At 44.4% G+C, this 16,307-nt stretch overlaps 1 protein-coding gene across 1 annotated transcript in view; it reads left to right on the forward strand.

Annotated features, from left to right (window-relative positions):
- LOC126185214 (serine-rich adhesin for platelets-like) overlaps nt 1–16,307 on the forward strand; it is a 504,218-nt gene that overhangs the window by 344,078 nt on the left and 143,833 nt on the right. Inside the window, exon 6 of the mRNA XM_049928096.1 lies at nt 9,595–9,724. Within this exon, the coding sequence (XP_049784053.1) occupies nt 9,595–9,724 (130 nt within the window). The remainder of the gene's footprint in view (nt 1–9,594; nt 9,725–16,307) is intronic.

Here is a 16,307-nt window from a genome sequence, read left to right on the forward strand (position 1 = left end):
TCCCTGCCTATCCTTCCCTAATCCGCACTTGTGTTCCATCTCTAGTGACCTCGTTGTCGACGGGACATTAAACACTAATCTCCTCCTCCTTACATTGGACATTGAAAAAAAATTAAGATTCTTGTTTTTATAACGATGGTGGATATACAGGGTGGTCCTTTGATAGTGACCGGGCAACATGTCTCACGAAATAAGCATCAAACGAAAAATCTACAAAGAACCAAACTCGTCTAGCTTGAAGGGGGAAACCAGATTGCGCTATGGTTGGCCCGCTAGATGACACTGTCATAGGTCACACGGATATCAACTGCGTTTTTTAAAATAGGAACCCCCATTTTTATTACATATTCGTGTAGTCCGTAAAGAAATATGAATGTTTTGGTTGGACTACTTTTTTCGCATTGTGGCGCTGTAATAGTCATAAACGTATAAGTACCTGGTATCACGTAACATTCCTCCAGTACGGACGGTATTTGCTTCGTGATACATTACCCGTGATAAAATGGACCGTTTACCAATTGCGGAAAAGGTCGATATCGTGTTGATGTATGGCTATTGTGATCAAAATGCCCAACGGGCGTGTGCTATGTATGCTGCTCGGTATCCTGGACGACATCATCCAAGTGTGCGGACCGGTCGCCAGATAGTTACGTTATTTAAGGAAATAGGAAATGTTCACACACATGTCAAACGCCAACCACGACCTGCAAGAAATGATGATGCCAAAGTAGGTGTTTTAGCTGCTGTCGCGGCTAATCCACACATCGTAGCAGAAAAAATGCGCGACAATCGGGGATCTGAAAAACTTTGATGTTGAGAATGCTACATCAACATCGATTGCACCCGTACCACGACTTTGAACGTCGTGTACAGTTCTGCCACTGGGCGCAAGAGAAGTTACGTGACGATGACAGATTTTTTGCGCGTTTTCTATTTAGCGACGAAGCGTCATTCACTAACAGCGGTAACGTAAACCGGCATAATATGCACTCTTGGGCAACGGAAAATCCACGATGGCTGCGACAAGTGGAACATCAGCGACCTTGGCGGGTTAATGTATGGTGCGGCATTATGGAAGGAAGGATAATTGGCCCCCATTTTATCGATGGCAATCTAAATGGTGCACTGTATGCTGATTTCCTACGTAATGTTCTACCGATGTTACTACAAGATGTTTCACTGCATTACAGACTGGCGATGTACTTCCAACATGATGGATGTCCGGCACATAGCTCGCGTGCGGTTGAAGCGGTATTGAGTAGTATATTTCATGACAGGTGGATTGGTCGTCGAAGCACCATACCATGGCCCGCACGCTCACCGGATCTGACGTCTACGGATTTCTTTCTGTGGGGAAAGCTGAAGGATATTTGCTATCGTGATCCACCGACAACGCCTGACAACATGGGTCAGCACTTTGTCAATGCATGTGCGAACATTACGGAAGGCGAACTACTCGCTGTTGAGAGGAAATGCCGGCCAGGGTGGCCGAGCGGTTCTAGGCGCTACAGTCTGGAACCGCGCGACCGCTACGGTCGCAGGTTCGAATCCTGCCTCGGGCATGGATGTGTGTGATGTCCTTAGGTTAGTTAGGTTTAAGTAGTTCTAAGTTCTAGGGGACTGATGACCTCAGAAGTTTAGTCCCATAGTGCTCAGAGCCATTTGAACCATTTGAGAGGAATGTCGTTACACGTATTGCCAAATGCATTGAGGCTGACGGACATAATTTTGAGCATTTATTTCATTAATGTGGTATTTACATGTAATCACGCTGTAATAATTTAAAAAACCTACCTGTTACCAACTGTTCGTCTAAAATTGTGAGCCATATGTTTGTGACTATTACAGCGCCATCTATCACAAAGCGAAAAAAGTGGTCCAGCTAAAACATTCATATTTCTTTACGTACTACACGAATATGTAATAAAAAATGGGGGTTCCTATTAAAAAAAAAACAGTTGATATCTGTTTGATCTATGGCAGTGCCATCGAGCGGGCCAGCCACAGCGCCATCTGGTTTCCGCCTTCAAGCTAGACAAGTTTTGTTCTTTGTAGTTTTTTCGTTTGGTGCTTATTTCGTGAGGTATTGGGCCCCGTCACGATCAATGGGCCACTCTGTATAATATCAATGTCACGTTCGAACAGATAAATCTCACGTGTTTATGTTGGTGTTTTATAGAAATAATGAGTCAGTTAGCACTGTTTACTTCTAACACGTTTTTTTCACACTTAAACTCTACGAATACACAATAGTCCAAAAAACAACGTTCAAACCTCAAAGTTGTCGAGGATACTGATTCGTAACAAACCTTTTGCCTAAATGTCGCCAGTTCTACGTTATCAAAACCTACTTTTAGTGTGTTGTCTTCGTTGAGTCTTAAGTTATTTAATGGCCAAATTATTGGATAGAGGAGCACAGGGAAGCAAAGGATGGCCGATGAGCAACAATCAAAACTAATTCTTCTGAATCAAGTTTTCAGTATTAAAGGACGCTATATTGGTAGTTTGATAAACCAGCACAGTGTCACGAACTTAATACTCGGGGAAATGGCCACTTATTTAATCATCATAGTAAGTGTTCCGTAAACGAGGGTTGGAGCTTTAATAGTGGTAACTATTTATTTGCAGCTCGTACAAAATAGATACGTGCTTCAAAGTTTCAGTGACCTTCAAATTAGTCACCAGCATTATGTAAAACCCGTTGCCAGCGATGTGGAAGTCGTAGGATACTCTTAGCAATGCCCGTTGTGTTGACAGTTCGAGCAGCGCGGTCTATTGCCCGACGGATTTGTAGCATTTCTGAAGCGAATGCCCGGTGGTATAGCACTTAGCAGCCCATCAGTCAAACACATCAGTAACAGCTTGCACTGTACGTGCTTGAGCATTGTCCTGCAAAACGATGGTCAGGTCCTGCAGAAAGTGTCATCACGTCTGTCTCTACGCTGTTCATTTTTTAACACGGCCTACGACCAGCTTAGAGACAGAAGTGATGACACTTTCTGCAGGACCTGACCATCGTTTTGCAGGACAATGCTCAAGCACGTACAGTGCAAGCTGTTACTGATGTGTTTGACTGATGGGCCTGCTATGTGCTCTACCACCTACTGCACTCCCCTGACTTACGCCCTCGTGAGTTCAACTCGATTTCTAAACTGAACGAAACACTTCACGTCATTCGCTTCAGAACTGCTACAAATTCGTCGGGCAATGGACGGCGCCGCTCGAACTGTCAACACAAATGGCACTGCTAAGAATATCCTACGACTTCCACATCGTTGGCAACGGGTATAACAATGTGTATAACAATGCTGGTGACTACACTACTGACCATTAAAATTGCTACACCAAGAAGAAATGCAGATGATAAACGGGTATTCATTCGACAAATATATTATACTAGAACTGACATGTGATTACATTTTCACGCAATTTGGGTGCATAGATCCTGAGAAATCAGTACCCAGAACAACCACCTCTGGCCGTAATAACGGCCTTGATACGCCTGGGCATTGAGTCAAACAGAGGTTGGATGGCGTGTACAGGTACAGCTTCCCATGCAGCTTCAACACGATACCATAGTTCATCAAGACTAGTGACTGGCGTATTGTGACGAGCCAGTTGCTCGGCCACCGTTGACCAGACGTTTTCAGTTGGTGAGAGATCTGGAGAATGTGCTGGCCAGGGCAGCAGTCGAACATTTTCTGTATCGAGAATGGCCCGTACAGGACCTGCAACTTGCGGTCGTGCATTATCCAGCTCAAATGTAGGGTTTCGCAAGGATCGAATGAAGGGTAGAGCCACGGGTCGTAAACATCTGAAATGTAACGTCCACTGTTCAAAGTGCCGTCAATGCGAACAAGAGGTGACCGAGACGTGTAGCCAATGGCACCCTATACCATCACGCCAGGTGGTACGCCAGTATGGCGATGGCGAATACGCACTTCCAATGTGCGTTCACCGCGGTGTCGCCAAACACGGATGCGACCATCATGATGCTGTAAACAGAACCTGGATTCATCCGAAAAAATGACGTTTTGCCATTCGTGCACCCAGGTTCGTCGTTGAGTACACCATCGCAGGCGCTCCTGTCTGTGGTGTAGCGTCAAGGGTAACCGCAGCCGTGGTCTCCGAGCTGATAGTCCATGCTGCTGTAAACGTCGTCGAACTGTTCGTGCAGATGGTTGTTGTCTTGCAAACGTCCCCATCTGTTGACTCAGGGATCGAGACGTGGCTGCACGATCCGTTACAGCCATGCGGATAATATGCCTGTCATATAGACTGCTAGTGATACGAGGCCGTCGGGATCCAGCACGGCGTTCCGTATTACCCTCTTGAACCCATCGATTCCATATTCTGCTAATAGTCACTGGATCTCGACAAACGCGAGCAGCAATGTCGCGATACGATAAACAGCAACCGCAATCGCGATAGGCGATTTATCTAAGTCGGAAACGTGATGGTACGCATTTCTCCTCCTTACACGAGGCATCACAACAACGTTTCACCAGGCAACGCCGGTGAACTGCTGTTTGTTGTGTTTGAGAAACCGGTTGGAAACTTTCCTCATGTCAGCACGTTGTAGGTGTCGCCACCGACGCCAACCTTGTGTGAATGCTCTGAAAAGCTAATCATTTGCATATCACAGCATCTTCTTCCTGTCGGTTAAATTTCGGGTCTGTAGCACGTCATCTTCATGGTGTAGCAATTTTAATGGCCAGTAGTGTACTTTGAAGGTTAGTAAAACTTTGAAACACGGATCTATTTTTTACTAGCTGTAAATAAATAGTTGCCACTATTAAAGTTCAAACCCTCGTGTTTGTTTTGCCCGCCTACACGGCAGACGCCGGTCTGACCAGGGCTGGGCGGCGAGGTCTGCCGCTCGCTGGAAGCTGTGCTTACGTGTCGGCTGCGAAAGCAGAGGCTTTTACTTTGTGGGAGGACTCGTCAGGCCAATTGAGGAGGTATTTGAATCAGAATTAGTGGCTCCGAGGTCTGGGGGATTGGTGTGCTCACACATGGCGCCACAGGGCAAAGGATGACACTGTTCACCTCTGAGCCGCCCGCGGAGTTTGGTTTGATTTTTTTGCACGAGGGCTATCCACAAAGTACATTACGTTTTGGAATTAAAAATAAATAAAGTATTGGAAATTTTTATTATTATATACAGATGAAAGCCACACTTTAATACTACTTTTCTACATAGTTGCCATTTAAATTAAGGCACTTATCGTAGCGATGGACGAGCTTGGAAATTCCTTCGTCGTAAAATTCGGCCGCCTGCGCCTTCAACCACGTGGTTACCTCTTTTGGGACAGAAAAGGTGTGATTTTTGTGGATTTCCTGGAAAGAGGAACTCTCAAAGGCGTTGCCAAACTCCGCACAACCTCAGAAGAGCAATACAAAACAAGCGCAGGACAAAGTTGGGCTCAAAGATCTTGCTGACTCACGACAACGCCCGGGCCCACACGGCAAATGCCACTCGTCAATTTCTCGAATTTCTTTAAGTGGGAGTTGTTTCCTCATCCGCCGTACAGTGCCGACCTGGCACCGAACGACTTCCACTTATTCCCAGCAATGAAGAAGTGGTTGGCTATGCAGCGTTTTGATGACGACGCACAGCTTCAAGAAGAGGTAACCACGTGGTTGAAGGCGCAGGCGGCCGAATTTTACGACGAAGGAATTTCCAAGCTCGTCCATCGCTACGATAAGTGCCTTAATTTAAATGGCAACTATGTAGAAAAGTAGTTTTTAAGTGTGGCTTTCATCTGTATATAATAAAAAAATTTTCCAATACTTTATTTATTTTTAATTCCAAAACGTAATGTACTTTGTGGATAGCCCTCGTATTTGCTTTGAGTTTTTTGCATGTGGTTTGAGTACCAGTAACGAGAATACTACATATTAGAAAAATGAAGGCACGAATGTGCAGTCAAGACATTGCATCTTAGGAAACCCGTGATCGTAAATGGGGGAAATATTCAAAATGCTAGTTCTCATATCGCCTTTGGGTTCAAATAAGGAAAGAATGATTGTTAGTGGGAGTGAGAGTTGAAGTGGGTACTACTGCACGTGCTTGTCGTGGAGGACTGCACAAAGACCATCTTCTTTCTAAAAAACTGCGATTAATTACCGAAACAGAAATCCTATTAAAGCGTTAATTTATCGAAAGAAGTTAAGCATCCTTCGATTCCGTGCGTCAGGCGGCCAATCGCGATGACTGTTAGACAGTGACAAGTTTATTACTTAACATCTACATTAAGTTACAAAACGACTGTACCGTGGTGCTAGCAGTCGTGGATTCGAGGGGGAGTCGTAGGAATCATAAAAGAGCAGAAGTACTGTACTAACCACTGTCGAAAACGAATTATTACGATTATATCAAAACATTAAATACACTACTGGCCATTCAAATTGCTACACCACGAAGATGACGTGCTACAGACGCGAAATTTAACCGACACGAAGAAGATGCTGTGATATGCTAATGATTAGCTTTTCAGAGCTATTTGTACAACGAATACCCGTTTATCATCTGCATTTCTTCTTGGTGTAGCAATTTTAATGGCCAGTAGTGTATATTTCATTGTTGTCATTATTACAATCAGAGGCATCTGTGGCACGTTAAGTGTAGGGTCAAGGGCAAATTATATTTTTGGTGTGTAAAATGCACATTGGAACCATCAGCTGTTTTAATTTTTTATTTTTTTATTTTATAAACAAATTCTAGCGGTTTTGGTCTTGGACCATCTTCACGAATGAAGGGTTAAAATGGTTTAAGCCACCATATTGCATTAGTCATTATTTAAAATGTGTAGTGCATGCCACGAATGTAAATGTACGAGACAGGACTTTAAAAGCAAAAACCGAATTCTATATGCATACAGAGAAGTTCTCTGTGTTTACAAATCTTTTGGGGTGTTGATGGGATAGAATGAATAACTGTTCCCCCAACCCCTCCGTAATCGAATTCTGAATGCGCACCTGGGTGCTGACAATATCAAGTGAAGCAATCAGGCTATAAGGTAACGACATACAACTGGAAGAAAGTATTGTTTTCTGTTATCGTGTTGAATCTCAGGATCTCCGCCTCTACAGGATCCTCTTCAATTTTTAAGGAGTAATAATTCGACGGTTGCGACCCCGTGTCTTTCCTTGCAATCGAGAATATCTGGACAATATGAATCCAATCTTTTAGTTAGGCTGTGCAAAATACAGGGTTGTTACAAATGATTGAAGCGATTTCACAGCTCTACAATAACTTTATTATTTGAGATATTTTCACAATGCTTTGCACACACATACAAAAACTCAAAAAGTTTTTTTAGGCATTCACAAATGTTCGATACGTGCCCCTTTAGTGATTCGGCAGACATCAAGCCGATAATCAAGTTCCTTTCACACTCGGCGCAGCATGTCCGCATCAATGATGTGAGCTCGCAGTTCTGGCACGTTTTTGGTACTTCAGGTTTCTGCCGCCAGAGCGCTCGAGAGCGCAGTGAGACAAAATGGCGACAGGAGCTGAGAAAGCGTATGTCGTGCTTGAAATGCACTCACATCAGTCAGTCATAACAGTGCAACGACACTTCAGGACGAAGTTCAACAAAGATCCACCAACTGCAAACTCCATTCAGCGATGGAATGCGCAGTTTAAAGCTTCTGGATGCCTCTGTAAGGGGAAATCAACAGGTCGGCCTGCAGTGAGCGAAGAAACGGTTGAACGCGTGCGGGCAAGTTTCACGCGTAGCCCAGAGGGCAGGACGTGCGACTGAAACGATCGCCGACAGAGTGCGATGCGAAGTTAAGCTGCACCAGACACTGCACACGGCAGACGACGCACAGAGACGGCACGGCATATGTGAAACACAAAATCCAATGGGGCACTGCACAATGCAGGCAGCCAAGGTAGAAGCAGGGCAGAGGCCGGCGCTGGCTGTGTTGTGTGGCATGCACTGTGCTCTGACCAGCAGAGGCGCTGCTGATATGCTCCGTCTCTCTCTCTCTCTCTCTCTCTCTCTCTCTCTGCCGTGGGAAACGTTTGGAGCTACCGTTCTTTTTTTCTGAATCACTGATTGTTCACTCCTTTGAAAGATTCAACTCTATGAATTAGTTCAAGAGCGGATCCCCATCTCTACGCGTTCAGTGCAAAACTTGTTTTCATTGATGAAGCAACATTTTTTCTTAATGGTGAAGTGAACAGACACAATGTGCGAATCTGGACGGTAGAGAATCCTCACGCATTCGTGCAGCAAATTCGCAATTCACGAAAAGTTAACGTGTTTTGTGCAATCTCACGGTTTAAAGTTTACAGCCCCTTTTTCTTCTGCAAAAAAACGTTACAGGACACGTGTATCTGAACATGCTGGAAAATTGGCTCATGCCACAACTGGAGACCGACAGCGCCGAATAAAGCAAGCAGGGAGCTAAACGTACCACAGCCGACGGTTTGGAAAATCTTACGGAAAAGGCTAAAGCAGAAGTCTTACCGTTTACAATTGCTACAAGCCCTGACACCCGATGACAAAGTCAAACGCTTTGAATTTTCGGCACGGTTGCAACAGCTCATGGAAGGGGAGATCATGATCAGCAATTCATGTCATGGCCTCCACGCTCTCCCGACTTAACCCTATGCGATTTTATGTGAAAGATACAGTGTTTAAACCTTTAGCTTCCTGCTTGCTTTATTCGTCGACTTAGTCATAGATTTTCAAAATGTATTCGACACTGAACCACATTGTCATATAATTGTATGAAGTATGTTCACCGATATGCTATATATGTCCAGATGCACTGTTACTATGATTTATAATGGTCTCAATATATACAGCTGGGCATTGAAATTGCAATACCATAGAGACGGCATGCAAAAAATGTCAAACTGGCATGCTGAGGTATAAAAATAATTATCCTTTCAGTACAAACACATAAAGTAGGCTTCTGTAGATAAAGAAAGATTATGTAGCGGATTTCTCATTCAGTAATCGCATTCGAATGTTGGTTGTTTGTGATAAAATCATGTTGTGCCTCATGTAACAAGGAAAAACATCTATCTGCACATAGAATTCGACAGTAGTCTATCTAGAGTGCAGTTAGTCGTTCTGCAATATTACTGCTTGCATCATTCGTTGTTCCGTGAGTATTGCACGAATATTCACTCGGCAGATTCAGGAGGGCCATCCTTAACACTGTGCAGTGTTCCACGTGTCTAGCGCTCGAGAGGAGAGAATCATTGCTCACGCGGCTGTGCAAGATCGCACAGCCATATGGAGAGTTGGGTTAAGCATTCGTTATGACTGAATTGTTATTTTTATCTTCTCCTGTGGGCGGGGAGTGGAGGGGGGGAGGAAAGGGGGGTAGAATAGTTAGTGTTCACCCTTCTCCAAGTGCTATGATGGATCCAATGAACTAAAATAATTTCCATATCTACCTATGCAGAAAAATCTCTGTTTACAGTTAACAGTAGGAAAGAAATTTCTTGTCCTCTCCATATTGTAGTCATAAAGAACTTTGAGAAGCACCTGTTAGTGTAAGAATTTGAAGCGATGTATAAAAATATTTTAAAAGCCGGCACAACATCACAAAATATCTGTCCAACAGGCATCTGGACTTCATGAACATCCTGAGCTACGACTATCATTCCGCATTTGAGCCAGCAGTCAACCATCATTCACCACTCTACTCCATGGAAGAAGATGATGAATACAACTTTGATGCACAGTTGACGATTGTAAGTAACAAGTTATCATCTTGTGGTACTAAGCCTCAGAATGGTCAGATTTCTGTTATACTCCGTATTGTTTCCTCAGCAGACCTACTAGTTTCTGGATAGAATGAATTTCAACGACAATCTAGTTGTGATTTTGTTGGATCAGAACTCTCCCTCATTAAGGGTAAAGTTTATAAGAGTTTTGTCACCATAGAAGAGACATAAAAGATCCACGAAGTGTATGTCTTGTTACACTGCAACTATCTCTATACTTTGAAAACCAGTGTGAAGTGCATACATGAGGTTACTTGCCATTGCAGACCGTACAACATATTAGGTTTTCTTCCCGTCCCATTCACATATGGACTGCGAGATGAATGACTGCTTCTGTGCTTATGAGTGTACTGTAATTAGTCTAAACTTGTCTACACGGTACCTACGAGAACAATTCAGAGGAGGTTGTAGTATGTTCCTAGATTCGTCACATAATATTGGTTCTCGGCATTGTAAGTGGGCTTTCGTGGGATGGTTTCTAATAATAAGCTAAGTAAATATTTTCTCAAGCTGCAAGCAGAGCGAAACTATGTTGAGGAATAGAATAAAAGGAGCATGGGGTGTGGGATAGATTACCTTAATCTAAATTCACAGTGATGTATGACAGCAGTGAGAAAGTGATTGGTTACTGCATACCAGAGTATCGTATATGCTCAACTGCAGACATGAGCCACCCGTATAGTAATCAATAAATTGTCTTGCTGCAATACAGTTCCAGGAATATGCCAAATGCAAATTCAACTGGCTTACTTTTTTGGGACTGGTGGAGGGGGATTGAGGAGGGGCTAGAGAGTAAGGGTACTCAAAATCTATTGTAAATGAAACTACCAGTGATATCCCTGATACCAATACATTTGCTGTTTATCTAGTACGACACTACACAGTATATACTGTAAGATAACTCTGAGCTACGAGTGTATTTGTGTGCTAGACTGCGATGGGTGCTAAAGATGAGAAACAGCGGGTACGAATCCAACATTGCGGGTTGCGTATACTAGAAATGAAGGCGCTGCTGTCATCCCCGCTACCTTTGTTGCCACTGTAGTTACGCGAGTACGATGAGTCTGAGAAGGTCGCACTGCGATCGCTTCATACTCGTCGGCTCTTTCCCTCTTCCTGAAGCGTGCAGGTTCGTGACGTAATACACAAGTTGAGTGCACGCCCTTGCTATGTTATGTAGCACTGGCAGGGTGAAAGTGACCGACTGTGACGAAGCTTTGGTTTCTGAGACTGTTGAGGATGTAGAACGAAAATTGCGAGATAGAGTGTACGTAATTTCGAACGTGCTCCAGAAGAGAAAGAGTGACATGTGGAAACAGTTCGTTGCTGTTTCGTACGCTGCAGACGGAAAATATACGTAGTTTGTGCACTGCAAACAAAATGGTTGCATTCTTGTTTATTCTACTTCCACCATGATGAAACATACGTGTTCCATCAAATGAAAATACGACACAGATCAACATCACTATTATGTATCTGCAACCAAAAAGCGCACTATCTGTACTTCAGTGGCAGTCATGTGCTGTGGGCGGGGTGTTCAAAATGTCTCTCCGCAGTGCCGTACGATTGTTTGCCGCGCGAACCGTATGTTTGTTCGCCTGCCTGGGTTACTTCCCTTCAAGTGGACTCTCCCACCATTCCACTGTTTCGTTTATCTCAGCCAGCGTCAGTAGTATCGTTGGTGTGTGTCGTTACGTGTTGACGTGAACGTTTAAGAAAAGTTCCTTTGTTCGTTTGTTCGTTTTTGTCACTGTTAAAATGCTAACCATTGAAGAACGTGTGTTTTTAGTCGAACAAGTGTTCAAAGCTGGCGGTAAATACACAGTTTCAGTTCGTCAAACATTTAATTCAGTTTTCCCGGAGACAAAATTCTCACATCGCGATACTGTGCGAGATTTGATTAACAAATTCCGAAGTAAGGGTTCAGTGACAGATGCACCGAAAAGTGGTCTTCCTAGCGTTTTGTCTGAGGATAAACTACTCGATATTTGCGATAAAATGTCCATGAGTCCGAACAACTCAGTAAGAAAACTCGCCCAGGAAATCGATGTTAGTGTCGGAACGGCCCACGCAGCTGTGCGGAAAAAATTAGAGTCATCCATAAAGACACCTAGAAGCGTATCTAGATGTTGCATGTGATGATAGAAAGTTGAGATGCCAGAGAGATAGCTGATTCTCAGCAGCCAACAATGTGATAATAATATGGTATACTTTCGACTGGAGCAACAAAAAGTTATAGGTTTGTAGTGTAAAGAAGTAGTGATCATAGTGTGAAAAACATCACGTTTCAGGGAAAAAAGAAAAATGTTGTTGCTTGCAGTGAATAAAATTATCTTCCAATATGCTTTAATCTATACTACAGATCAGATAAGCATTAAGCTACACTACAGATCAGATAAACCTGTCATTACAAACTGTATATAAATTTCAAACAAAGTCATTAATAACTATAGTAAAACAAGATACTTTATATATATACACACACCAAAAAAGGTTTTGCATCACCCCAGTTCCCAGAACTCCTGAAGATAGACGTTGACTGTGGATATTGTATCACAGACACAGTCCTTTTGACTGTTCAGAAATGTCACTAAACCCGCCCCAAGATGTAAACAACCATGCGTGAGCAGCGCCTGTTAGACGGAGGGGGTCCAACAGCCAATCACTTCCAGTCATTCCACCAGGAAGGAGCTACACGGTTCGTGTTGTCTATAGTTCAACCATGAATAGATGGTCAGTACCGCGGTTCGATCGCGTCCGCATTGTTACTTTGTGCTAGGAATGGTTCTCAACAAGGAAAGTGTCCAGACGTCTCGGAGTGAACCAAAGCGATGTTGTTCGGACATCGAGGAGATACAGAGATACAGGAACTGCCGATGACATGCCTCGCTCAGGCCGCCCAAGGGCTACTACTGTAGTGGATCACCGCTACCTACGGATTATGGCTCGGAGGAACCCTGACAGCAACGCCACCATGTTGAATAATGCTTTCCGTGTAGCCACAGGACATCGTGTTACGACTCGAACTGTGCGTAATAATCTGCATGATGCGCAACTTCACTCTCGACGTCCATGGCGAGGTCCATCTTTGTAACCACGACACCATGCAGCGCGGTGCAGACGGGCCCAACAACATGCCGAATGGACCGCTTAGGACTGGCATCACGTTCTCTTTACCGATGAGTGTCGCATATGCCTTCAACCAGACAATCGTCGGAGACGTGTTTGGAGGCAACCCAGTCAGGTTGAACGCCTTAGACACACTGTCGAGCGAGTGCAGCAAGGTGGAGGTTCCCTGATGTTTTGGGGTGGCATTATGTGGGGCTGACGTACGCCGCTGGTGGTCATGGAAGGAGTCGTAACGGCAGTACGATACGTGAATGCCGTCCTCCGACCGATAGTACAACAATATATGGGCAGCGTATTGGCGAGGCATTCGTCTTCATGGACGGCAATTCGCACCCCCATCATGCACATCTTGTGAATGACTTCCTTCCGGATAATGACATCGCTCGACTAGAGTTGCCAGCATGTTCTCTAGATATGAACCCTATCGAACATGCCTGGGATAGATTGAAAAAGCCGGCCGGTGTGGCCGTGCGGTTCTAGGCGCTTCAGTTTGGAACCGCGTGACCGCTACGGTCGCAGGTTCGAATCCTGCCTCGGGCATGGCTGTGTGTGATGTCCTTAGGTTAGTTAGGTTTAAGTAGTTCTAAGTTCTAGGGAACTGATGACCTCAGATGTTGAGTCTCATAGTGCTCAGAGCCATTTGAACCATAGGTTGAAAAAGGCTGTTTGTGTACGACGTGACCTACCAACCACTCTGAGGGATCTACGCCGAATCGCCGTTGAGGAGTGGGGCGATCTGGACCAACAGTGCCTTGATGAACTTGTGGGTAGTATGCCACGACGAATACAGGCATGCATCAATGCAAGAGGACGTGCTACTGGGTATTAGAGGTACCGGTGTGTACAGCAGTCTGGACCACCACCTCTGAAGTTCACGCTGTATGGTGGTACAACGTGCAATGTGTCGTTTTCATGGGCAATAAAAAGGACGGAAATGATGTTGATCTCTATTCCAATTTCCTGTAGAGATTCCGGAACACTCGGAACCGAGGTGATGCAAAATTTCGTTTGGTTTGTGTATATACAGGGTGTCCCTCCTAAGAGACTTCAAGCGCATTTTCTCTGCTGTTTCTGGAGATATTTTCGATTTCTTTTTTTCAGTGCGTAGCTGGAGCTAGCATAAACAAATACTGCTCATCACATCTTTCATGCTGTGCGCAGTATGGACGGAAAGCGTCGGTTTGTTTTCCATTACGAACAAAATGATTTTTAAAGCGGAATTTTAAGCGCTTATCTGATAGAGCCGTCCCAAATTACACTAGTGCGTTAATAAGAGGGACAGTAAAACACATAGAATAAGCAGTACTCTAGCAGTGAGAGGCGCACATTGACTGCTACCGACGTGCAGCAGCACACTATTGTAGTACAGGTTATTCTTCGTGTTTTATTGTCCCTGTTAATTCATATCGACAATATGAATATCACACTACACTAATTTGTGGCCGCTCTGTAGGATGCGCACATAAAATTCCACTTTAAAAATAATTTAGTTCGTAATGGGGAACAAACCGACGCATTCCGTCAACACTGGTCATCGCATGAAAGACGTGGTGAGCAGTATGTGTTTCGGCTAACTTCAGCTACACACTGCAAAAAAGAAATTGCAAATGTCTGTAGAAACACCTAAGAAAATGTGCCTGACCTCTCTTAGGAGAGACACCTTGTATATACAGGTTGAGTCACCCATGTTATTTCATCGAGGGTTCCAGATATCGAAACCTGATTTTACCATCGCTGGCTCTGGAGGAGGGGACCATACCACTGTGCAGGGTGGCAGGTATTTGGAGGCGGGAAATCTTAAATTTTAATATGGTTCCAAAAGGATGAATTGAATAAAACAATGAAAGTTTTACATAAATGAAGAAGTTAGAAATACAAATCATACGTAAAATCTTGTATAGTACTGGAAATTATATACATTATTGTGAAACAGATGGCAACTGTCGCGCTGGAGTTGCGTGTGCGTCATTCAAAATAAGAGCGCATGCTAGTAACCATGTCGCCATATCAGTTCCTAAGATGCGCCTACACAACATTTGAAATGTACCTACTCCAGCTTTAAAGCCCTTGCAGCAGCGAAAAACTTTATAATAAAGAAATAAAGTTCAGCATATGGTGGCCTGGCAACGGCCATGCCGCGGTGGATACACCGGTTCCCTTCAGATCACCGAAGCTAAGCGCTTTCGGGCGTGACCGACACTTGGATGGGTGACCATCCTTGCCGCCCTGCGCTGTTGCCATTTTTCGGGGTGCACCCTGCCTTGTGATGCCAATTGAGGAGCTACGCCACCGAAAAGTAGGGACTCCGGTCAAACAAAACCATCATAACGGCCGGTTGAGCGGTGTGCTGACCACACGCCCCTCCTATCCGCATCCTCTGCTGACAAGGGAACCTCCCCATCGCAGCCCCCTCAGATTTAGTTATAAGTTGGCACAGTCGATAGGCCATGAAAAACTGAACACAGATCAATAGAGAAAACAGGAAGAAGTTGTGTGGAACTATGAAAAAAATAAGCAAAATATACAAACTGAGTAGTCCAAGTGCAAGATAGGCAACATCAAGGAGAGCGTGAGCTCAGGACCGCCGTGGTCCCGTGGTTAGCGTGAGCGGCTGCGGAAAGAGAGGTCCTTGGTTCAAGTCTTCCCTTGAGTGAAAAGTTTAATTTTTTATTTTCAGACAATTATTATCTGTCCGTCCGTCCGTCCGATGCGAGGTAACTGCGCCGTAGTATGGGGACGCTACACCTAAACAAACATCGAAATACACGACGTCAGTCGACTATAGCGCACGGAAGAGAGAGTATTACTGCTAACGAGGCGATCAAATGTTTTCGGTTCCCATTGGAGAGGCACGTCCTTTCCTCTACTAATCGCACGGTTTTGCGGTGCGGTCGCAAAATACAGACACTAAACTTATTACAGTGAACAGAGACGTCAATGAACGAACGGACAGATCATAACTTTGCGAAAATAGAGAAAATAAACTTTTCACTCGAGGGAAGACTTGAACCAAGGACCTCACGTTCCGCAGCTGCTCACGCTAACCACGGGACCACGGCGCTCCTGAGCTCACACTATCCTTGATGGTGCATATCTTGCGCATGGACTACTCAGTTATTTTGTTTATTTTTTCATAGTTCCACACAACTTCTTCCTATTTTCTCGATTGATCTGTGTTCAGTTTTTTAAGGCCTATCCACTGTGCCAACTTATAACTAAGTCTGAGGGGGGTGCGATGGGGAGGTTCCCTTGTGAGATTGACACGGCGGTCGGATGGACCCGATGGACTACTTGTGGCCTGAAGACGGAGTGAGTGCATATGGTGGCCTAACAGTCCAATACAGCAACCTTAAATACCTATAGCAGTATTGCTGAGAAAAATGTTTTGTAACAAATAAATAAAGAATAAGTAAAATATACA

Source organism: Schistocerca cancellata, chromosome 4, assembly GCF_023864275.1.
Source record: "Schistocerca cancellata isolate TAMUIC-IGC-003103 chromosome 4, iqSchCanc2.1, whole genome shotgun sequence".
In the NCBI taxonomy this organism is placed as follows: Eukaryota; Metazoa; Arthropoda; class Insecta; order Orthoptera; family Acrididae; genus Schistocerca; species Schistocerca cancellata.